We start from the raw sequence: 24,832 nt of genomic DNA, 5'->3' as shown, positions 1-24,832 counted from the left end.
TCTGTTGTCAGCTCTAGCCACAAAATATGCCTCTTAGTGCCTGTACTCGGCAGCGTCGACATACAGCACTGACTTGTCTTTAAGTTTATTGTGCATATTTGCCGCGCGGGATTTCCTTCTGCTGATGCTGTGATAGGGGTGCATGTTTTTTGGGAGGGGTGGTATTATGATACGTCCCCTTATTTCTCTATCAAGAGCCATGATTTGAAGTGAGTGACAGTTTCTACAATTTTTCTGCCTGCTGCAGTTTATGATAGTCGTGTAATCTGCCCAGTCAACTGCGCATCAATGAGTTCTTCGCCGTATTTATTACGCCTAGACCCATGAGCCTAGCTGGTGGGGAATGTCCTCGCCCGTTCGGCGCGACGCTTTTCCTGTTGGACACATCGAAAATTGCGGTTTTGAAGCGGAAGCTTCCCAACGGGACCTCGGGCTTTAATGGCGGACCGTACAAATTTGACCTTCAAATGTCCTTGAGCTTCGAAAGCAAATGAAAGACGCAGTCAGTTTTGTAACTGCTGAAACACAGCGAGCGTACACAACGCACAAGGAAATAAAGATGTGTTTTGGTAGTGAAAGTATGTTCACACCCGTTTATTAAACGTTAAATCACATATCATTAAAAAAGAATATATCCACTGGACGAACAGAGTGGCGCAGTGGAGACGAATTTGCTGCTGGGGCCAGGTGGCCTTGGCCAGGCACGTAATAACATGCGCGCGTCCGGGACCCTGCGATGAAAGCAGAAAAGCGTAACACGCGTGTTAGTTATTTTCTACTCAGAACAACATATGTATGTGTATTAAAAGACCGGGCTGTCGCGGAGCACGAAGTGAAGGATGCGTGTTTTTAGTAGTTGATTATTTGGTACGTGGCATGTAGCTGAACGGTTCGTCTCTTAATTGCGGAAGCGTTTGCAACACTCTTATTCGGAAGAAAAGATTCATGTGCAGGATACTTAGGAATAAAATGCCGGCATGGTTCCCGAAGCTTTGTTCAATGAAAACGGGTGCTACCTCGCCAGCGCCCTGTCGCTATGACGCTTGTGTGAACGCAAAGTCTCATAAATAACGCCAGTAGCACAGGAAGGATTTGTGTATGTGCACAAAAAGTTATTGGAGTTACGCATGGAGAGCTACTGATCGAAGGCAACAGGATAGCGCAAAGAATCACAAGCTGTCCCCAGTTCGCCTCTCGAGAGTGAAATGAAAAAAGTTACGCTGAAAAGGTCCTAGAATGTCGACACTTGCTCGCCGTGTGGTGGAAGGAAAAACGAGCGCCGAGGGGACGTCATCCACAAGCGCACTGTTCTCTGTGTCAGGCCCGAAAGTCCAAAATACACTGCATCGGACTCGATGCGTCTGCTACAGTTCAAACAAGTCACTCAAAACTTTCAGCAATCACTCTCGACATATCCTTTACGCTTCAGTTAACCTGCGCCCAATCGCCTGAAGCAAGCCTCCACGCCCTGTGCAATTTGTAGCGGCACTTGCACCTCAATGGATCTAGCTGCCGCCCCGTAGCTGTGGAGGGAGGGAAAGAAAGAAAGAAAAGAGGAAATGGCGTTGCAGTGGAGGCCTTCGAAAGTATTTCTACCAGCTGAGATATTTAACGTGCGGTGACATAACAAGCACACGTGCGCCTTTTGCGTGTCGCTACCAGCGTAACGAGGCCTCCGAGTCAAGTATTCCGCCCGCTCCTTCAGCCTCAACTGCTGAGCGCCCCATCTACTAAGCCACCGTGGCGTGTAGCCTATTGAATGTACGTCCTTGGTCTGTAATAGTATATATAAACCGAAAGAGGGGTATTTAGATCTGATCTGGCATGAAAAGAGAGCCAACGATGGCTAATCGCGAGCTATTTATGTTTAAATTACTTGAGCATTTAGCGGTCTTAAAATTGCACTAACGCAGGTGAAGCACTTTTAAAACGTGGAGGACGCAGCAAGTTAAAGATTGCCTCTACCTAGCTACTTTACAGAGACAGCTGTAATGGCTTAGTCAAACAGCCAAACACAGGGGCTTCAATGGTGAAGTCAGCGTTACTACACGCAGAATCACCCATTACTCTGGGGAAATGAGGAAACTTCGGCGCGGGGGCAGCGGAGAGATGGGGAGAGAGAGCCCTTTGGTCGCCATAGCAACGGCTGTGAGAGCGCGCGCCTAAGAGAAAGGGCGAAACCTGCTACTTGCTTAAGCGAGGACAGAAGAGGAGGAGGCGTAACTAGAGCGTGGCGCCAGTGGCGAAACCCGAAGGTAGTTAATGCCAATGCCGGCAATGCCAATTTTTTTGTTGTTTATTAATGGGGTAAGCCGGTGAACTCACCCCTGGATTTCTTTTTTTTGAGTAAGCAATTTAATAAAAAGACGTGCTCCTTGGAACGCGGGAATGCGCCTACCAAAATCGAAACTTCCTTACAATGTGTCAGTATGAAGTAGATAAACCTATGGGCACGTTAAGAAGAGGGCCGTTGGTGGCAACACAGCCATGACGCTTTGTGTTGAGGTCACAGTTTGCCTGCCGAGCGATACAGTGGACAATTCCTCATTACTGTGAGAGAAAAGATAAAAAGAAAGATGCTTACGTGCGAAAGCAAGAACTAGGATGTGAGGCACTACGTGACTCCGTGCTTTGAAATTAAATATAGACTGCCTGGCGTTCTCAAGGAAACACAGAGCAAACTGAAGTTCGCCTCTGTCAATAGATTACCCCAGTATAAGAACAAAGACGGTACTTTAAGTTAAGACGGATAATTTTATAAGCTCTACTTGAACAAAACATGACAATCAGCTCATTATTGACATTTTAGAATGCATGCAAAACACACGAACGAATTCCCATGCGTTCCAAAGCCGCACAGGCGCTTTCGCGGCACTCAGTGGTGTTCATCTACAGGAACTTTTCGACTACATTTAGCACGCCTCGCTTAAGATATTTTACGCGTATCGCGAAGAGTGCAAATATCAGCCTCAGCCATTTGAGGCACATCATGTCGCCGTTGGCGCAGTCAAAACCATGCATCTTACAACCTGCAGATGCCAAGGCCGAATATTACAGGTTATCAAGAAAGACTATTTCACTGTTATGCAGCTCAACATAACAATCGCTTATGCCGTCAAGCCCATCTTTCTTCTATCAGTTAACCTGTGATACTATTGCGGCTCTTGCCCAGGATTCAGATATCACCCAGCAGTGGCCTGCATTCCTGCCAGGTCAGGCAATGTTTAGGAAAATTTGGACGTCCCCCGTCGTTAACGACAGGTCAGGTTCCCGTGCAGGATCGCTAACGCAGCGTCCACTCTCGCCTATTTTCTTCTTATCACAAGTTAGGGGCATTTCGTATGACGCCGCGGGTGCATTCCACAAAGGGCCTTGTTTCTGGCCATGACCACTTTTCTTTACTCCTTGCTTGGTGATGGGGGGGGGGGGGGGGGGGGGGGCATAGCTTTTCCAGTTTTAATAGCTCAGTAAACACCGATGGCACTTGTGCTTGCCCACCACCTTCTTTAGGTTTTGCGACACCTTATGCGCACAGGGCATCACTATCGGTCTTCCTCTGCTTTCTGCCTTTGTCGAGCTTTTCCTGTCATTTGTTTCAAAGATGCGCTGTGCTGACTGCGCATGCCTGGTTGTTTTCTGCTCCCATCAAAGAGTGCCGCGTTCTGCGAATAATAAATTAGCTGCTAGTTTGCGCTCGTCCTGTACCTTCTCTCATGTGTGCGCGCTTATTTCGCGCACCTTTACAATGTGGAAGTAATTCACCATCTAGCCCGACAATGTGTCGTTCTCAAGTATATCCCTATAGGTGCAGGAGTTTAGAGAGCCTTTCGTACTGCCCTTACTAGCCGAACAAACTGAGCGCTGCAGCCAGGCCCTGTTCCTTACCGGCTTCCCTGTGACTGTTCATGGATCCAGGGCGGCCGTTCCTGAGGACCCATCACGGCGATCTTCAAGGTCGCCTTGGAACGCTTCCTTAGTAGCTTCCCGCGCGTCTTCCAGCCGCGGCACGCTTTCGCGGAGCTGCAGGACCGGGGTGACCAGGCGTCGCGCCTTGTCTAGAGAGCGCCTTCCGCCTCCACAGGCCTCCGGATGCCAGTCCACTGAAGCCGTCGTGGGACAGCTGCAGGAACTGCTGTTGCCGCCGACGATGAGGTGGGGCGGCTGGAACGGCGATGTCAAAAAAATTTGCTGTCGTAGAGGATTTCGCAAAATCTCTCTTTTGGATAATTGATTTGAATCGAAATGGTTCTCAAACTTTCAGAAGTTACAGCGAGTGCTCGCAGGTTACACGAGAGGAAGAGATTTTGGTGTATTGAAAATACAAACGAAGCAAAATAGGCAGTTGAGGTAGCAAGTTAGGTATTCCTCAAGTGAACTGTGAAGGAAATGTGCATTTCAGAACTGCAAACAGGCATTTTCGACGCTACCTTGCCTTAAAATCTGCCAACAAGAAACCACAGGAAGCCCTAAATATATTCTGCGTTCATTGAATGTTATTCAACACACGAAAGACAAGGTTTTATGGACTAGTGTATTAAAAATAAATTACTTGAAATTTCGTGAAGGCAATCGAAGCTCTATTGCCGTTCATATATAAAAAAAATGCCTGATTGAGTTCCGCGCACTCGGAAAGAATTTCTTTTGTAACAAGCTTGCAGCCGAACAGATGAACATTTATAGCATTCATACGCGCTGAAAATTTGCCTAGACAATGCCAAGAATTTATTAGGTATTTAATCTTACGCACTAAATAAATTACATTAAATCATGTTTACGCAGCAAAACGTATCTTGTCTTACGAGAGACATTGCTGTGACAGTCCAAAAATGTTCCCATATGGTTATCGAATGCCAACCAAGGCTACGGTACGTCAAGATGGGGGTTATCAACTGAAAGATTCGTCTCCCTTTCCCTTGACTGGAAGACGTGAAGGCGATAGCTCCGCGGCATCCTAACACTTTCAATTCTTCGCCTATCATCACACGCTTCCACTCGAGGATAACATTTCGTCACATGAATATATATTGGACCATGTTGTGGAGGCCCATTGCCCTGCCCAAGCATTCCTTGAAATGTGACATTCACGTGGATTTAACTGGATTAAACTAACGTTCACCAGTAGGAAAATTGCAGCGTTTATCGCTAGGTCATGCTATACCGATAGCAATGCCGTGCACTCCATTAATAATAAAACAGTAATTATTCACTGACATCCACCCGAACGCAGCCGTATAGCTGCGCTCGGGTGGATGTCATGCTTGCGATGCGGGTTGATGTCGCGCTTGCGATGTCATGTAATCCATGATATCGGTAATAGATAACATGGTCTAACCACTGTCGCAGTTCCTCCATGGTCGACGCTCTTCCCCAGGTAAGTCAATGCGAGAGGCAAATAGAAGGTAGGGGGTGGGTGGCGGCGACCGCATGGAGTAGACTACGGTACCAACAACGTTCTCGAGAAAGCCCTCACGAGCTAAGAAAGGAGGCCCGCAAAAAAGCCCCGCAAAAATACGCTGAGTTTATGGGATGGGTTAGTGACTATGGGGGGTCAGACCTTAAGCCTAAGGTCGCGGAATGGAATCCAGGCAGCAGCTGCATCAATTCGATGGAGGAGAAATGCTACGTTAACTTCGAGAGAGAGAAAAAAGGTGCGGTTCAACCACAGCTAAACCTGGTTAAAGGGCGAAAGCTGTCGCCTGTCAGGCAACTGTAAAGGGCTTGGCGTCTGTAACTTCGATTGCGTTCCGGACACTGGATAGGCAGCGAACCTTCCCAGCCACCCTGACAGGTAGCACTCAATAGTTGATCGCCAGTCACCTATAACACGAGCGCTAACGCATGCAGCCCACATCAACGTCTCTCATCACCCCACGTATACCTATTAGCGAGATTCAGGCGTTCACTGACCCAGGGAGCCAGTTACGTGCACTTCCTTTCCTTAAAATCGCCACAGTGTAAAACGTTTCCAACGCCAATGAATGCGATGAACGCCAACGGCGTATGGTTTCAGTACCGCGTATCTGCCAGAACGTTGTCGATGCCAACTCATGCACGCACGTCTGTCACTACCGCCCCGTAGCTTAAGGCACGACTGAGGTGTCCATTGTACCAGGACGCCAGTTGTGCGTCTTTCCTTTGCTTTCGAAGCTGAACGTCATTTGAAGGTCAAATTTGCATGGTCCGCGAATGAAGCCCGAGGACCCGTAGTGAAGCTTTCGCTTCAAAAACAAATATAACAATTTGTTCAAGCCGTTCGCCAAACCTGCGTGTTGTGCGACGTGAAGCGAGGACACGTCGAAAAACTCGAGGCTGTCAACTTTCTCGACAGCGTCTGTCATGGGCCATGTGCACGTGTAGGACATTTAAACCCATCATACCATTCTATGCCGTAGTATCTCGTACACCATACCTTACCATGCCATATCATACATACACAATACCATATCATGCACTGCCGTATCCTGCAACATTTTGCAATATCTTACCAGATAAAAGAGTTTTAGGTAAAATCTGTAGAATAGGAAAGGAAAGAATAAATAAATTATCCCGAAGAAGACCTATTTTCAATGTTTACAGAGCTGAACACAAGGCGCGCGAAATCCAGAACCTTCGGCACAAGCGTGCCAATTCCGAGTTACGTACTAATTTTACATAGAGTTACGTGCTAATTTTACAGGAGGATCAATTAGCCGGCGCAGCCAGCGATCACTGGCCAAGCTAAGAACGGAATGTGCATGAGCATTTTGGATTGGCCCTGAGTTGATTGCGGACGTTTTATTTGTTTAGGGTTGACTTCGTTGTCTTATCGCGTAAGAACGCCCGTTTGTGTAAATCTCTCCTGATAGCAGAATAACACAACTGACACTATCCAGGAGCTGCTAAGCTTAATCTCACATTTGCTGCTGTTCCTAAATGGTAGTGGAGTAGCCACCTTTGTACGGAACGCAGAGTTAACCTACAACGCAAAAAAAGATAGATGCACCTGTGGTATCCAACTGAATCATACATCCCTCCATGCCTATTTTGAATCTAACACTGTTGCTCAAAGCTGCCGCAAAATGCTGTTAACGCTCGAAGCTTTTCCCGTTAAGCATATTATAGACTACGCATGATTCGTTTCATACCGTCTCGGCCTGTGGTGTCCGTTCCTGCTCCTCCTGGATGAGAGGCCCCGCGGTGGTTACTGCAGCATCCTTCCGTGTCCCGTCCTGGACAGCGTGCTGTATTGCATGCCGCAGCATGCGTAGCTGCTTCCTCTCTGGGAGATTCAGGCGCTGGAAGCTCGGACGCTGAGCAGGGGGGCGCACGAACCGTGAGCCACCCCTGATGGCTTCCAGGTTCCAGGAATTGGCCGGGGTGCAACTGCGGTAGCTATCGAGGGTGTCTGCAGTCGTGATGACGCGACTGAAGACAACCGCGTCGCCGGTGTGCCCCAGCATCGATCTGTTCCGTGTGCTCACACTTGAGGGTGAACTGGCAACTGACTCAAGAGCGTCAGCAGCTTTTGGCGTCTCCAAATCTGTTCACTTCCAGTGCCGTCAGCGTTGCTGCCCGTACTATTGGCCCCATTTTAATTGGCGCACTGTGACGTCATGACCATTTCGACCAATTGAAAAGCGTGACATTTCTGTCGACAGCTCCTGCTTACAACGATGAGGCATTAAACGCTTCCGCCTTAATACCATCACCCGTTCGGCGCGATGCCGTTTTGTGGACTGCCTGGCAGCGCTGCCAGACGCCGTCGCATCTATCCCCCACAATCCCACCAGAGAGGACTGGGAGGTGGCCCTGCTCGGCTGTCAAGACCTAAAGACCCAAAAGGCCTTGCTTCACCGGACGCGGGTGGCGTTGCTTGCCAATGGGGCTTCGGAATAGGGCCCCCCCCCCCCCCCCCCCCCCTAGTATTGTTAGGGGAAAGGGCCAATAGGGCCTACCCCAATCACCTCTGTAAAAATTTAATGCACGATAAATGTTTTTCACCACCACCACCGGCGCGATGGCTTTCCCTCTGAACGCAACGCTTTTTGAGGAAAGGAGTTGAAGTAATTCTCTGTCATCTCGGTGGACACCTGAACCGCACCGTACAGGAAGGGAGGAATTGGGAGTGAAAGAAGAATGAGAAAGAGGGGCCGTAATGAAGAAAATGAAACTTGTATTTCAGAGAGAGAGAGAGAGAACAACTTTTATTTAGAAAGCCTGCAGAGTCGGTTAGGCTCCCTCCAAGCAGGGAGGACAAGCTCTTATCGCGACGCTCCCACTACGTCAATCTCGTGCGTTGTGCTCCTTGAGGTCTTCCTCGCTACTTCCGCGGGTTCGAGAGGGCCGCCGCCCCCTTCCTGGGGGTGCCGCCCCCCTCTCCTCGGTTTCGCTCGGTCGCTGCCTCTCGAGAGCTGCCGAGACCTGCTGGACGGCCTTGAGTTGTGTCTTTTGATCACAGCTCCTCGTTGCAGCCTCTAGCTGCGGCGGGATCGTCGTCTTCTCGCTGGCTTCGCGCGGATTTACGCTACAGTCCCAAAGGATGTGAGCCGCGGTGGCTCTCTCCTTCGCGCACAGTCTGCATATGTCACTCGCGTACACACTCGGACACACGTGCTTAGCTAGCACCGGGGTGAGCAGGGACCCCGTCTGTAACTGTCTATATAACACTGCCTCCTTCCGGGTAAGCCCCGGGTGAGGTGGCGGCATAGTCTGTCTGTTCAGTCTGTACCATTTCACTATTTCGTTGAAGGTGGTCATCTTGTCCTTGGCACTGCGTCGCGACCAGGACTCCGAGTCGGCCGTACTTTCAGCCGCGCGGTAGGTTAGTCCTCGCGCGGCCGAGTTGGCCGTCTCGTTGTGGTTCACGTTTCCGCGTATCGACACGTCACTGCCCATGTGGGCCGGAAACCACTTGATCACCACAGGACTGTTGCGTCCGATGTCTTCGGCCTTGCGCAGTATGCGCGCGGCCTCACTACATACCCTACCCTTGGCGTAGTTCTTCACTGCCGTTCTAGAGTCACACAACACTGTAGTACATCCGGGGTCGGAAACGGCCAAGGCGATGGCCACCTGCCACGATAAATGTTTTTCACCACCACCACCGGCGCGATGGCTTTCCCTCTGAACGCAACGCTTTTTGAGGAAAAGAGTTGAAGCAGTAATTCTCTGTCATCTCGGTGGACACCTGAACAGCACCGTACAGGAAGGGAGGAATTGGGAGTGAAAGAAGAATGAGAAAGAGGAGCCGTAATGAAGAAAATGAAACTTGTATTTCAGGAAAGGAAATTTTCTCACACATCTCGGTGGACACCCGTCATGCGTTTATAGAGGAAGGAAGTGGTAGTGAAAGAAGAAAGAGAAAGTGGGGCCGTAATGAAGAAAATGAAAACTGTATATGAGGAAAGAAAGCTACGCAGTACCTGCCTTGAATACCTCGGTGGACACCCGTCATACAGGCGCTGGATGTAACACCGGACGGACTAAAGGGAGAATGCGCCGTTAAAGGCTTTTGCCTTAATATATGAGACCTGTCTCTGTTTCGTTGAAACCACCTGTGAGACAGTTGGGGCGACATGAGGGCACGTTCCCAGACGGCTACATTCGGAACTCGCAGCCGGGGGCTGCCTAAATGCCTGGCAGGCCCTGACGGTGTGACATGTTCCCCTCATAGCGTGCAAATGGCACTGTAGCTAGTAGGGTAAACTCGCTGGTAGCGCGCGAGGTTAGGGTAGCTGCCGGTTTGAACTTGGAGAGGGGAAACGTTTTCTTCGCGGTGGAGGCGAGGATGAGCATGATGGTATCGGCGGTATTGGTAGCAATAATGCTCTAAAATCTCGAAACCAGGGGTGTGGGGTCGAAACGGAGTTCCGGGTCAGCGGGGGCGGCGGATGTCAGCCCGGTTAAAACGAGCGCGGGCCCAGGCAAGCGCCTTTTGATTACCCTCAAAAGCTTCGTGGCGTGCGATCCAGGTCTATAGTGCGAGACGAATCTCGAGGAGTTAGGTGACGGAGGAGTCGCATAACATTTGCGGTCTGCGGTGAGATCGCGGAAGCTTTGGCAAGCACAACGGGAGTCGGACAAGATGTAGTCACAATGAGCGGATCTAGGAATTGTCATGGCGAGGGCCGCTGCGAGTTTCAAGGCCACTACAGGGTTCGAGGAGTGAATGGAGGCAGCCGTGAGTTGGCGACCATGACGAACAACTACGACCGATGGAAGGCAGGATGGGCGCGGTATACGCTGCACTGTCTACGTATGCAACGGTGTCAAAGGAGCGGTAACCACGTTTCAGATAAGGACTGGCCTTGCGACGGCCAACATTAAGGGCGGGGTGCATATGGACCGGGACGGCAGCGACGACCAGCGATGAGCTCAAGGAGCGAGACATGGTATTAGGGAAGCGACAACCGGGTGGAGGAGCGAAGGCCAGGGTAGGGAGAAGTTGTCTTCCAGGGGCGGAGAGAATGAGGCGGTAGTGAGCTTCGGTGGTGGTGTGAACTTCAATACTTGGAGCACTGTTGTGAAAGCAGAGTTGGAGGAGAAATTGCAAGTGCGTTAGCGCACACTCCCTAACCTGGTCCTTAGGCGCGCAGTACACCACGTGCCCAAATGAATTGTTGCATTTTCTTCCTTTACGTTGATTTAAATGAGATCAATGCAAGGGACGTTCGATAATTAGTTACTTCGAAACTACCCCGACGATGCTGCACTCCTTTATCGAAGCCTTTTGCACTGCAATCACTTTGACTGTGGTATACAAGGTGGAACTGGCATGCTTGAGCGAGCTGTAGTGTATAATGTCATAGATGTTTTCGCGAAAGGTGCGTTTTGCCTAAATTCACTTGAAATTTTGCGCTACCAAGAGGAACGGGAACGGCATGCGCGCTGGATGTGGAAATTTAGCGTTGCCTTTCAGTAAACAAAGCCAGACGGTATACTCTTTAAGTTAACCTATGGTGATGTATTGCTTCACAATGTTCTCTCAAAGACCAGCTTGCTGGTGTGATCGATTCTACATTTCAGTGACCAATTGCTCGCTCTTCTCAATTTGATTACAGCAGAAAATCTGAACGATTGCTTCCGAGTATGCCTTGAGAGAGAGAGAAAGGAATTTTAATGAGGGAAAGGTGGAGAGGTCGGCCGGTGGTAACATGGCCCTGGCCTGCTACTCCACAAAGTATGCCTCGAATGCGTCACAGACTAATGTGTAAATTATCCGAGTTGCGGTAGCCTCAATAATTGGGCGTCGATCGGCAAATGCGTTTCCATAGTTACGCAATTTTTCACGGCTGTGGTCAAGATTTTTGATGTAGGATGAACACACACCCTACCCAAGGACGAGGAGGTAGCCTGACCAGCGTGGAGCTTTTATTCAAATCATCGGTCGGTTGATCCACGCGTATCACGGCCGCAGATATGCCCCGTAAAGAGCTCGCGCCATTTAGAAAAGCACGGCCTCTGCAGAGCCGGAACTTTCCAAGCTCATTTTGCGAAACGTCAACGCTTCTCACATGCGTTATCTTGGTACCATTGCTCTAAACATAATCGGTGCCTTATTGAAAGAATCCTCGGAATTTCGGACACCCATTGTCATGTTGATAGAATACAGTGTCATCTCGCTAAGTGGACCATTTAAGATGGGAAAAAAGTGGACAATAAAATGACATCAACGTTGAAGATGGAGAGGGCGAAAAAGTAATTGATAAACACTCACGACTTTCAATCAACATAAATTATATTTATTCGCCTATAAATTCGCATAATACCGCGCAGGCATTTTTTCGCTGCGACAATACATCAACCATAATCGAATTTCTTCACCGAATCTGCTGAAGAAAGTGGGCCATCGCATAGTGCTGGTGCACCACTTAAATCGGCAACACCTACGTATGATGGCATATATGTCTGGCAAAATGTGACGCAATCCGTCACGCAGTTTCCAGTAGCACGAGCCTCACTGGTGACAGTAATGAGTAGCATGTTATGACGAAAGCTGGGTTTGTGCTGGCATAGCCGGCGTCTCTCTCTGTGCAGTGCATCCACCGTGGTCTTAACGCCGTGGCAATCCTCTTCTCCTTGGCATTTTCTTGACGCAAGAGGCTGAATTTCTTCCCCCCCTTCACAGGTCTTGTGTAGACTGTGTTCCGTGTAATCTCGGCGCTTGAACGTAGACGCCGCGGCATCTGGGCAGCCCTAACTTCCGCCTCCCCCCCAGTTCGTCAAGACAGCGTGCTTGATCGCAGTAGGCTGTCTCAGGAAACTCTGCGTGTTTAAAAAAAAAGGAAGGAAAGCAATACAGAGGCATTTAATATTAATGCAACAATGTAACAGGTACATTTTCACTTCTGTCTGTCCGCGGAATTTTCTCGCTCCACCCTTCAACAGCATTACAAAATCAGTAACTCATACAGGGAGACCATCACAGCCGCGTGCATACAGAATGTAGTTGGCAGAAATTGATGGCAAAGAAAGATCATTTACGCCCAGGTGACTCGTAAGGCAGGCACCACCAGCTCGGTGTAGTATTTCATCTACTTAAGCGTCGTGTCCAGGTGTTCTCAGCAGCAACAGCAGCAGGTATCCCCCAATGAAGCATCCCCCCGCCCCCCGCGCCAAGCATACAGTTCTTACAAGCCTATGGAAGAGCCGCCTGCTTGCGTAATAATTACCTTACAAAATCTACCACAAAATAAGACAACAGCGTTCACTATAACTGGCTCTAATGCAGCGAAACAGAACCAGGAAAATAAGGATTTTTATAATACCAACCGCGGTGGAACAGAATTTAGGACGGCCAGCTGCTGAGCTGGAGTACACGCGGGTTCTAACGCGACTGCTTAGGCCGCGTTTCGATGGAGGAAAAAGCTGAGAAGACGCCCGTAAGCAGTGGGGGGGGGGGGGGGGGGCGAAAACATTTATTAGGCTATAAAATGTTAGCGCACATTAAAGATCCCCAGATGGCCGAAATTATTCCGAAATCCTCCACTACGGCACCTCTTTCTTTCTATCACCCGAATATTCCTCCGTCCTCTTACGGCGCGGTTCAGGTGTCCAACGAGATACGTGAGACAGACACTGCGCCATTGAAAAGATCTGTGACTATCTAAACAGATTATATGAACGGATCTTAGTCAACTTCTCTAGTAATAATCTGGTATCAGACATTTTATCTACGCCAGTAAAGTGACTATGATCCTGAAAAATTTAAGTCAGAATGCCCATTGTTGAAAACTCTTATACGTTACCGAATACACACAGTTCCGAAATTTCAAAATGCATTACGGGCAAGAAAGTAATCGAATATATTCTGATTCAGTTTGTAACCTACGGAAGATTGATGGCTCCGGTTGGCTGGGCGCTTGAAGCTTTTGGAAGTAGGAGGAACAGTTGGAGGAATAGACTTCTCTTGACATACCAGGAAGTAGTATATTTGTGTATTCGCTTTTATGACGCATAAGCAACACTGACCACAGTGCGCCAAACACATGGTGTAATTTCTATCAAAAATTCGCAGTCTTCGGCAGTCCTTGTGTGGACAAGGATTCCCAGGAGCCCAACAAAACAAGACCTCAGCCTTCTTCTCAGGCCTGAGAAAACGGATGAAATGGCTCACGAAATGCGCCAAAGAACAGGGTAAGAATTTTTAGAGGGCAGCTCATCAGCTGTCTCGTCTTTTCGATATATTGAGGCAATGAATTCGAGCAAGACATATATGTAGAATTACAGAAAACTCGTTATTTTTCACACACAGTCCTTCTTCAAAAACACTCCACTAACAGTTCTCGTCATTAAGGAAGCACTATGGTCAGAGAAATCGATGAATATATGCTCGAATTACTGTACCAATGCCTCGTTCTCAAAGACGAGGTCTATGCAAGTATTTGGCGAGGATTTCAAGGCTTGGGTGGCGTTACGAGTGAGAGGAACGGGGTGTTCTCCCGCATAAATGGTAATTCCTGTTTGTTTTTATTTGTACACTAAAGTCCCCACCCACCCTTCCACCCTGGCAGGTGGCAGTTCATGGTTGTTCGATAGAGTTCGCTCACCATTGTCAGCGCTAACGCATACAGCCCACATCTCTCATCCACCCACGTATATATAAGCGCGATTCAGGCGTCTACTGAACCAGGGAGCCAGTTATGCGCACTTTCCTTAAAATGATCAGACTAAAACAATGTCAACGCCAACGCCTACTGAACGCCGACGGCCTATGGCTTCAGCGCAGCATTTCTGGAACAATGTTGTCAATGCTGGAAGCCCACATCTCTCTCTCTCATCCTCTCACGTAGCTATAAGCGCGATTCAGGCATCCACTGACCCAGGGGCCAGTTCTGTCCACTTCCTTTCCTTAAATTGATCGGACTGTAAAACGTCGTCTATGCCAACGAACACAACGAACGCCGACGGCCTATTGCTTGAGCGCCGCGTTTCTGGCACAACGCTGTCAATGCCAATGCATGGAGAGCACATCTTTCACTACCGCCACTTAGCTTAATGCACGATTGAAGTGTCCATTGTTCCAAGAGGGCAGTTATGCGCCTTCCTTTTGGCTCAGGGGTCCACCGAGATGTGGGAGAGATACTGCGTCAATTGCTCCCCTCCCCCCCCCCCCCAAAAAAAAAAAAAATTGCCGACGATTGCCTTTTTCGTAATGAGAAATTTGAGCGCAGCTCATCAGCTGTTTCGCTCCACTACGGCGCCCCTCAGAGCTTGAGCCGCTTTGAGATGCTAAACCTCCATAAACTACAAACCATATTTTCTTCTCTCACCATTGGCGTTTGTTTTTTCCTGGAAATGAGCTGCTTATAAGGACAATTTCTCCGAATAAAAAATGTCAGCAGATACACTTAAATCTGGTACGTGTGGGAATACGAAAGCATTGCTGTCCGTGTGTGCATTGACACCTAGCCGCACACACACAAAGAGGTACGACACCATTGGTAACTCCATTCGAAAATTGGCGTTTGAGGAAAGAAAATGGCGCAGTACCACTCTCATATCTTAGTGGACACGTCAATCGAGCCTTGAGGAACGCGTCTACAAACGCATACAATTGAGCATGCATACGTCATCACTTCTAATCTGTCGCAATTTAGCCTGCAAATTTAGCCCCAGCGGACGTTATAACAAGAAATCGTGTGACACTACCCAGAACGCTGTACGACAAAAGTGCTCGCCGCGGTGCCTCAATGGTTAAAGCACTCGATTACTGAGCTAGAGTACCCGAGTTCGAACCTTACCGCGGCGGCAGCGTTTCGTTGTAGGCGAAACGCAAAAGGCACCGGTGTGCTGTGCGCTGTCGCTGCACGTTAAAGATTTCAGGTGGTGGACATCATACCTGAACCCTCCTTTACGGCACCTTTCTTTTCTCTCTTTTACGGTGCGGTTCGGGTGCCAACTGAGATAAATGAGGCAACCACTGCTCGATTTCTTTTCCTCAAGAATGCGTTGCGTTCAAGGATGTGTCCAACGGACAAGGCATCGCGCCGAACGGGCGATGGCGTTCCGTGGACTCCGTGGGAGAGTGAAAACACGCTGCCGCGTTCCGCTCTAACGGCCTACTATTTTTGAAGCGAAAACCTCAGTACCGGACCACGTCCTTCGATCGCCGAGTGCCTAGTTTTCACCTTCAAATGGCCTTCAGCTTCGAAAGCAAGGAAAGGAGCCTAACTGCCCCCTGGGACAGTTGACACCTTAGTCGCGTTTTAAGCTATATACAAAACCAATGGAGTGGGAGCTTGGAAAGCAAAGGCGCATAACTGTTCTCATGGAACAGTGGACACCTCATTCGTGCTTTAAAGTATGCGGCGGCAGTGACAGATGTGGGCTGCATGCGTTATCATCGACACGTTTTGACAATAACACGGCATAGAAGCCATAGCCTGTCGCCGTTCATTGATTGTGTACATTGGCGTTGACAACGTTTTACACTGATGATTTTCTAAAGAAAGGAATAGAGCATAACTACGTCCCTGAATGAGTGGACGCCTGAATCGCGCTCATGGGTACGTTGGGTGATGAAAGGGAGGTGTGGGCTGCATGCAATAGCGCTGACAACGTTGTGGCAGACAGTGGGCACTGCAGCAATAGGCCGCAGCCTTCATTGGGGGAGCAAACTCTCTCGATCAAACATTAACAGCGGCCTGCCAGGGTGGCAGGGTGGGTGCGCTGCCTATCCAGTGTTCGGAACAAAGCGTTACAGACGCCAAGCCGCATATAGTTACCAGATACGCGATAGCTTTCGCTCTCTAAAAAAGTTCAGCAGTAGTTGAACCACGGCTAATTTTTTTTCTTGCCATCGCTAGGCTTTCCTGTAGCATATGCGAGTACACATACTAACACACGCCGCTAGCTTTTCTCGTTGTGTAACTAGCAATGGTTTTGCATTAAATCAGTTCCGAGTCATCGATTCTGTCGTGTTTTTTTTTTTCATCTTCCGTCTCTTGTAGCGCTGTTTAACGATTAATCAGTGCCAAATTGACCAAATGGCAGCCTTAACTGCAGCTTTTCATAATGGGAGCCTTATCTCCGAAAACGTTTTTCATACCTGCTTGGCCCGTGGTAGATATGGCACCAGCCCAGTGGAGTCCTCCTCAGCGCCTGCCTTGCTTGCGGTTTCTCGCGGAGAACCAAGCGCTGCAATTCGGTCACTGTGACGTGAGCAGTTCGGACCGGCCTCCCCCCAAATGCCTTGAGATCTGAGTAGGTCATAGTGGTGCGGGTGCAGGACACGCTGATAACGTCAGGGCTTGGCTGGTGCAGCTGAAAAGGTAACATAAATGATAGAAGCCTATTCCTGGCAAAGCATCCGGAAATTTGTTTTATGCTCAGCATATGGGCACGGCTATAAATTTCGGACGACATCACGGGCTTCGCGAACAGTTTAGTGCTGCTGACTTTGAACGAAACAATAGGAAGCTGAGTTTGTCTCTAGTACACATATGATTAGCGGATGAGTTTCAAAAATTTTGAAGCGAAAGCTTCATTAGGCTAGGTAAAGCCAAGGTCTCCACACCGCCGTGGTTCTCAGTGGTTATGCCGCTCGGCTGCTGAACCGAAAGACGCGGGTTCGATCCCGGCCGCGTTTGTTGAATTTCGATGGAACCAAAATTCTAGAGGTCTGTGTACTGAGTCATGTCACTGCACGCTAAAGAGTCGCAGGTGGCCGAAATTTCTGGAGCCATTCACTACGGCGTCCCTCATAGCCTGAGACGCTTCAGTACGGTGAACTCCATGCACCGAACCAAACCAGTAACAGCTCTTTCTAATTCATAGCCCCACTTGAGGTCCGACTGTATGCTCAAGTACTCCCATTCCGTGGACAAGTTGGGTCATATGGCCCCATATGACTGAGAACAGTGAATGCTGATATATCGGCTCATAAGTCGACTAATGGCCAGGAAGTTTTTAAGCATGAAATGCTTTTAGCTCCCGTTGTCGACAGTGTGGTGACGTCACGCCGAGACCGAGCGCCAACATCCCGGCACTGAATTCCACTCATCCGGGCACTGAAACGAGAACATCCGGGCACCGTACGAGATTTAACGAGATTTAGCGAGGCTCTCACAGCCCTCCTACAGGACAAGCATTGAAGCGCCGGTAGCTTCGCGCCGAACGGGTGGTGGCGTTTCTCCCATCCTTTACGGGGCCGTCCGGGTGTCCACCAAGATGACAAGAATTACTGCGCCATTTCCTTTCGACAAAATGCCTTGCGTTCAAAAGGCAAGGCATCGTGCCGAACGGGTGGTGGCATTCCGTGGACTGCCTGGCAGCGCTACATGCTGTAGCGTCCCACTTCTAAAGGCGAAGCTTATGCTTCATTAATTAGCAGTTAATTAGTATTTAGTCATTAATCAGTAATTAACCACTAATTAGTAATTTCTCATTACTTCGTCATAAATTGACGTAATCCACTGGTTACGTCACCAATGTTACTTAGGCAAAGTGGTGCGGAAAACGCTCTTGCCTCTATGTAATTTAGACAATTTCGAACGCGCTGCATATACATTCTTGTCAGGCCTGCGTCTCGTCGTGTTCGCGTACGCGCCTGCATCGTCCTGCATTTCATGCTTTCTCTACTCTCGGTTAGGGGGAGGCAGATATTTTAATCCATGCAACCTGCCCCGAAAGCTTATTTTTTGTTTGGAAATAAGTTTAGACGGCTTCGCTAAGCTGTCCAAAAATTTTTACAGTGATCCCGTAAGCAGGGCGAAAATATTCCTGGAACGATGTCTTAAGCTCATTCGAAAATTCGTGCTTTGTAGCTGGCGGTTCAGGCGCAAAGCTACTTGTATTGCTAGCGCAGCAGCCTCATCTTGAAATGCGAATGAATGCCAGCAACAAAATCAGGCTTCGCAGCTAAGCATCCTCTAGATTTTATCCATAACGCAGTGCATACCTGCTCCCCGAGCGTCGCCCTTGATGCTAGCGCGGCCGTGTTGACTGTGGCGTCGCCTTGGTACTCGTGCTGGGGAGGCCGCTCCAACTCGCACAGCTGCGTCCTGACGCGGAAATTCAGACGCTGGAAGCCCGGGTTCCGCGATGGACCTAAGCAGCACTGTGCGCCGGCCCCCGTGGCATCCGGGTCCGAGGGACTTGCCGTGCTGCTGGTGCGGGATGTGGCAATCTCGACGCAGTCATCCATGGCGACGCTACTCAGTTCGGCCGTGCCTCCACTGCTGCGCAGCCTCGCGCCCTGCCTCGTGAACATGCCTTCGCAGCAAGAGCTCTCTTCCCTTGGTCGGTCCGTTGGCTTTTTATGTTGTCCGCGTTTGATGATGATGATGATGATGATGATGATGATGTCCTCGGGTTCCTCCGGAGGTGAGCCGCGCGAGACATTTAGAACGCGGGATGATGATGATGATGATGATGATGGCGTCATCAGGGCCGCGTGCTACCCCAATCGTCCTCTTTCTTTCTCTTTCCACGATTAGGAACTGTCATCGGCGTACTTGGCGAAACTTCAAGGCAATTCGTCGATATATGGTTGCGTGATGGTCGTACCAGAAGGGGAGGACTAACGAGATCTCTGTTATTAACGAAAATAAAGAGAGAGAAAAATTAATTTAATGGAAGGAAAAGTGGAGAGGTCTGCCTGTGGTAGGGAGCACTTTCGAGCTCATTTGCTATCCATTTTATTAAATGACCGTAATTATCAAGACAGCAAAATGCCTTTTGGGCCCAGCCACGTAACGTTGCAAACTATAATAGAGTATGGATTTTTATTTAGTTCGATTCCTTTACTGTTCGTAATCTCGTTTTCTACTTCAATATAGTTAACAATGCATAATCCAGGATGTTGGGTTCGAGTGCAGTCATTGGAAAACCTTAGCTTGACATAATAAAAATTTCGTTGAGTGAGCAAGCATTTCTTATAGAACTCAGTGTGGACGAGCGTTTCTGCGAAATAAAAAAAAATTCAGGGGCACTATGACTTTCTAAAGTGCGCGCGTAGAGGCGAAAGCGTTTTCCGCAGCACTTCGACTGCCTCTGTGGCACTGGTGACGCCGCCACTGGACGATGTCACAGATAATTAATGACTGATTGCAAATTACTAGTTAATCGTTAATTACTAATCAACGACTAATTATTAATTTAGTGCTACTGAGTGACGCTTAAGCTTCGCGTTCAGAAATGGAACGCGACAGCGTACTGTAGCGTTGCTAGGGTGTCCACGGAGCGCCGCTACCCGTTCCAACGTTACTAGAACCTAGTCTAGCAACGTTGACCCGTTCGGCCCGATTCCTTGCCCTTTGAACGCAACGCTTTAATGCCTAATACTGTCGTTAGCAGCTGTGTCGACAGCTGTGTCGGCAGCCGTGTCGGCAGATGTGTCCGCGTTTTGACGGGTGTCTACCGAGATGTGCAAGGCAGTTACTCCTTTCCTCAAATACAATTTTCAGTTTCTTCATTACGGCCCCTCTTTCTTCTTTCACTGCCACTTCCTCCCTTCCTGTACAGTGCGGCTCAGGTGTCCACCGAGATGACAGAGCATTACTAGGCCATTCCCTTTCCTCAAAAAGCGTTGCGTTCAAAGGGCAAGGCATCGCGCCCAACGGGTGGTGGCGTTCCGTGGACTCCCTGTCAGCGCTACAACACGCTGTCACGTTTAACTCCTAAAGGCTAAGCTTAACAGTCATTAATTAGTAGTCAGTTAGTACTTACTCATTCATCAGTAGTTAGTCATTAATTAGTAATTTTCATTACTTCGTCATCAATTATGTGTGACGTCATTCAGTGGTGACGTCACCAGTGTCCCATAGGCAAAGTGGTGCGGAAAACGCTTTCGCCTCTACGCACTTTAGACGGTCAAACTGCCCTCTGAATTTTTTGAGGAAAGGAAATGGAGCATGATCACACCGTAAAACAGCGCGCTTACACGGGACGAAGAAAGAAGACACGCACACACACAGCGCTGAACTTGGAGCAGTAATTCTCTGTTATCTGACCCAGGCATACAGAGCCTCTCGCCAGCTCTACCCCCCGCCCCACCCCTCCCTAGATAACAGACACGCAACACTCTGGCGCAGATTACAAACACATACTCTCCCCTCGCCCCTTACCCTAACCCACTATCATCCGTCCTTCCCCACTCCTGCTTGCGCCCTATGCCCAGAACCCTTCGCTTCTTCCCTCCACATCCTTTCCCTCTGCCCGGCGGACCCTCCCCCGCGGGACCTAGAGAACCTCAAGACCTGGGAGGACTGGGAGACCCTGCTGCGCTCGGAGGACCCGGCCGTGCAGACCATCGCCACCGGCCGTGCTGCCAGTGTTATGGACCTCAGGAACATAAACACTTGAGTGCAGTGGGGTCGTGCGGGGACCCTGGGGCGTGCCCCGAATTCCTTTGTAAATAAAGTTTTCTCTCTCTCTCTCTCGGTGGACACCTGAACCGCACCGTACGGGAAGGTAGGAAGTGGGAGTGAAAAAGAAAGAGAAAGAGGTGCCGTAATGAAGAAAATGAAAATTGCATTTGAGGAAAGGACGAGGGAGAGCGAGAGAGAGTGAGACTGTCTGCGAGGCTATGTACAACACGCGGCGGCGGCGGCGGCTCCAGCGGCGGCCCCGGCGCGAATGCTGCTGCTGATGATGATAACAACTTTATTTTCCGGCAGATAAGGAAGCCCCCTACTCCCCGTCCCCGGCACGCAGGCCTTGGTGACGGGGTCCGGGACCTCCGCGATTAGAAGCAGGCGAAGAGGTCTTGATTCCTCGCGACTTCTTCCGCCAGGCGGATGGCTTGTTGCTGTGAAGCAGGGGCCTCGCTCCGCTGCAGGGCTTCCCAGGTTCCTCTACAGTTTATGTTTGCTTTAGCCCCCGGGTAGCTAGTGCATTCCCAGATTATGTGGTCGAGGGTCCCTCTCACCCCACAGTGCTTGCACTTATCATTTTCTTTATCTCTCTGAACAAGATATGCCCAGACCAGGTTTACGAAGTTCCCAGCTTGGAGGCGTCGCCATTCGATTGCCTCCCTATTGTTTAGACGTTTATCCGGTGGTGGCACCAGTCTCCTCTGTAGCCTATAATTTTCAACAATTTTGCAGACGCTCGTCCTCGTTCTGGCAGTCGGGCGGTTCCACAGCTACCCGGAAGTAGAGAGCTCGGGCTAACTCAATTTTGCAGACGCTCGTCCACGTTCTGGCAGTCGGGCGGCTCCACAGCTACCCGGAAGTAGAGAGCTCGGGCTAACTCGTGAGCCGCGTCATTGCCAGGAATGAACGCGTGTGCGGGAGTCCAAATTAGGCTAACTCTTCTGTTTAGCTGTCTACTGGCCAGAATCCTCGCCGCTTTCGGCATGATCCTACCCTTTCCAAAATTATAGATGGCCGTTTTGCTATCGCTAATATAAAATTGGCTTCCGTTCCAACGCAAGCGAGCGCTATCACAACTTCTTCAGCTGTTTCCGCGTTGCGGCTTTAATGGTGGCTGCCGATGGTGGCTCTGTCAGGAGATAACTAGCATGATGTATTGGTACATCTTGGTTAAGCATGTTATTTGCTTGGTCTCTCCCCTGTTAAAGCTTGAAATTTCCGCACGTGTAACTATGACTAAAAGACGAGACAGTGTGCAGTATAAATAGTGAAGCGTTTATTTATTTCTCATAATTTCTCTTCTCCTCGTTCGTGAAGCCATACGCTGTCGGCGTAGCTGAAGCCACAGGCCATCGGCGTTCGTTGTGTTCATTCGCTTTGGCGTTGACAAAAAAAGGAAGTGCGCATAACGGCTCCCTGTGACAGTGGACGCCTGAATCGTGCTGATAGGTACGTGGGGTAAGAGAGGGATGTGGGCTGCAGGCATTGACAACGTTGTGCCAGAAACGCGGCGCTGAAGCCGTAGGCCGTCGGCGTTCATTTCGTTCCTTGGCGTTGGCGTTGACAACGTTTTACACAGATCATTTTCCGCAAAGAATGTGCGCATAACTAGCTCTCCGAGTCAGCGGACGCCTGAATCGCGCTTATAGGAACATGGGGTGGTGAGAGATGTGGGCTGCATGCTTTAGTGCCGACAACGGTGAGCGAACTCTCGCTATCAACCTTTAACTTCCACCTGCCAGGGTGGCAGGGTGGGTGGAGACTCTGATGTATGTATAAAGAGGAATTTCTTACTTTTTTTGCGAGAGAACAACCCTTTCCTCTCGCTCGTAATGCCTCCCACGGCTGTGACAATCTCGCGAAATACTTCACATACCTCGTCTTTGAGAACCAGGCATTGATGCAACAATTCGAGCATAAATCCATTTCTCCGACCACAAAGCTTTCTTCATGACTATCAAGAAGTGTGAATGGAGCGTTTCTAGAAGGAATGCGTGTGAAAAATAAGTCTGTAATTCTACATACATCTTTTGCTCGGATTCTTTGCTTCAGTCATCGAAAAGCTGGAAAAGCTGATGAGCTGCGCTGTTGTTTAGCATTAGGAAGTAACGTAATCATCGCATTCTTTTTTTTAAACGCAGGTTAACAGGCCCACTGTCAACCCTACACTAACACTAACTAGCCGCTGAAAGAGACGGCGGACGTCGGAACCTATCGGCGGTACCAAAATTTTCTATACTTACCTGTTTTCAAAAGTGCACTAAAGAACATAACAAAGGCAAGAATTGAACGCGACGATACGTGGACTGGGCACAAAACATCGTTTAATACATTAACACGCTATTAATATCCGTCGGGGTGACATATACGAGCGTATCGGGGATGAAGATGAGTATTGTCAGTAGGACCACCTTGACTGGTCCTGGTCAAACTCCGCTTTGTCAGGAGAGCAATGTGGGAGCCACGAAGTGGCGGATTCGTCGTCCCTGAGAAGATGAAAGGCAGAGCAAAGGTATTTTTTTGGAACGGAAAGGAAACCGTTTTCTCAATGCCTTCCTGGATGCGAAAGCACGGCTGAGCATGGTAGGCAAACGTGACTCAGGGTTTCGAAATAACTGCAACTACCTGGCATTTTCAACGCATCGCTCAAGGAAAACTCATTAGCATCCTCTCAAGCGCACCTATACGGCTGCTAAGCAAACCTTTAAGTGTTTTATAGAAGTTTTGCAGTTTGAAGAAAAGTTCGTCCTGTTCCTTGGTTCGAACCGGAGACCACATCATTTGCGCGAGAGGTACGCTGCAAAATTATCAGTCCAAATACGAACTTCTGTCGAAGCTGCTTAGCTTTTCTTCGTAGCCGTATGGATACTCTTGGGTTAATGGTAATCAATAAATGTACCCTATTAAAAAATTACGGAAATATTAAAGCATTACGTAAAAATCGAAGATTCCCCTAAGAGACGTTAGAGAGTTTTAGTATAGCGGGCTTTGCGTAATAGCGTGCATAGCGGAATAGCGGAATAGCGGGTCCAAAGTGCGCATGCGCAGAACGCTAACGGTAAAATAGCGTTAGCGGACGCACGCAATTTTCAGAAGTTAGCGGTGCGGCTTTTGCGTGTTTAGCGGGAAAACATGGCGGCGTCCTCCCAAGCGAGAGCCGCCCGCTTCAGCCGATTCAGCAGTCCTTGCGATTCCGGTCGGCACGTTTACCGGCAACTACTGGTGTAGTTGCTTTTCGCTATGACTTACCTTGCTTCGACGATAAAGTATAAGCTGCCATTCAGTCCAGTTTTTGAGCTACGCTCTCGATTCTGGAGCGCGCAAGCCTAATGGGACCTCCAGCTGCACTGCTACCGTCTGCAACTGCCCGAAAGACAGCCGAAACCTAGCACAAACGTCCGGAACGAAACAAAAATAGATATGGAGCTTTTTCGAAGTGTTTTATGGACTTAAATGATGTAAAGCGAGTTTATATTAAATTTCAAATAGTTTTTTTGACATTACACGTCATGTGATGGCAAATATTCTTGCTCGAACGGCTTGTAGTTAACATTGCCTTGACTAGATGGCGCCACTTCTTTACGTTTGTTTATTCATTTTATTTTATGGCATCTTCGATAAACTCGCACCAGAATTGCCCCAAAACCACTGCGGTGCTCAAGGACCCGCGGTAGTGGCCGAGCTCCAAGCCGGGGCAACATCGAATACAAACTGCATCGCGCCTTCCTTCCTCCATGATCGCACCGCCGATTTTGTCGGTGCGCCTTGGGGCAACAAAAAGTGCCCCCAGACGGTGCGCCCCATTTATCGAAGACGTCTGGTGCGCACTGGTGCAATTTATTGAACATAAGATTTCGCACCGGTGCGCACCGGTGCGCACCAGTGCTGTTTATCGAATATGCTATAAATTTCGGGTCATTTTGCAGACGAAAATAAGCACTACAGTAATAATTCGTTTAAAAAACTCGTAAATATTATATTTTGGCAAGGTAGCGGCAGTGGCGTCCATTTTAGAAGGACCGTTCGCATCTATGTCA

At 49.1% G+C, this 24,832-nt stretch overlaps 1 protein-coding gene and 1 pseudogene across 2 annotated transcripts; both read right to left on the bottom strand.

The window, feature by feature from the left end:
* Positions 1 to 560: 560 nt before the first annotated feature.
* Positions 561 to 7,546, bottom strand: LOC149363764 (uncharacterized). 2 transcript variants are annotated; one of them, XR_016289113.1, is made up of 4 exons: positions 7,125 to 7,546; positions 3,886 to 4,161; positions 2,419 to 2,550; positions 561 to 731 (listed from the first exon to the last, which is right to left on the bottom strand). XR_016289113.1 is itself a non-coding variant. In XM_089573706.1 (3 exons), exons 1-2 carry the CDS (start codon positions 7,437 to 7,439, stop codon positions 3,904 to 3,906), a joined length of 573 nt encoding a protein of 190 aa, XP_089429832.1. In that variant the 5' UTR covers positions 7,440 to 7,546; the 3' UTR covers positions 561 to 731; positions 3,886 to 3,903. The 2 variants fall into 2 exon arrangements, 1 of the variants encoding a protein (XP_089429832.1); XM_089573706.1 differs by lacking the exon at positions 2,419 to 2,550.
* An 8,976-nt stretch (positions 7,547 to 16,522) lies between these two features.
* Positions 16,523 to 18,865, bottom strand: LOC149363763 (uncharacterized; annotated as a pseudogene).
* Between the last annotated feature and the right edge of the window lie 5,967 nt (positions 18,866 to 24,832).

The sequence above is a fragment of the Amblyomma mixtum genome, chromosome 2, assembly GCF_055824585.1.
Source record: "Amblyomma mixtum isolate Tamu chromosome 2, ASM5582458v1, whole genome shotgun sequence".
NCBI lineage: Eukaryota > Metazoa > Arthropoda > Arachnida > Ixodida > Ixodidae > Amblyomma > Amblyomma mixtum.
Note: the sequence above shows the minus strand (reverse complement) of the source record. Positions and strands in the feature narration are given on the sequence as shown.

Coding starts and splice junctions, on each gene's coding strand:
- LOC149363764 (XM_089573706.1), bottom strand. CDS start 7,439: ATGCTGGGGCACACCGGCGACGCGGTTGTCTTCAGTCGCGTCATCACG. Junction 4,162..7,124: donor GGACACCACAGGCCGAGACG/GTATGAAACGAA, acceptor TCGCCGTTCCAG/CCGCCCCACCTCATCGTCGG.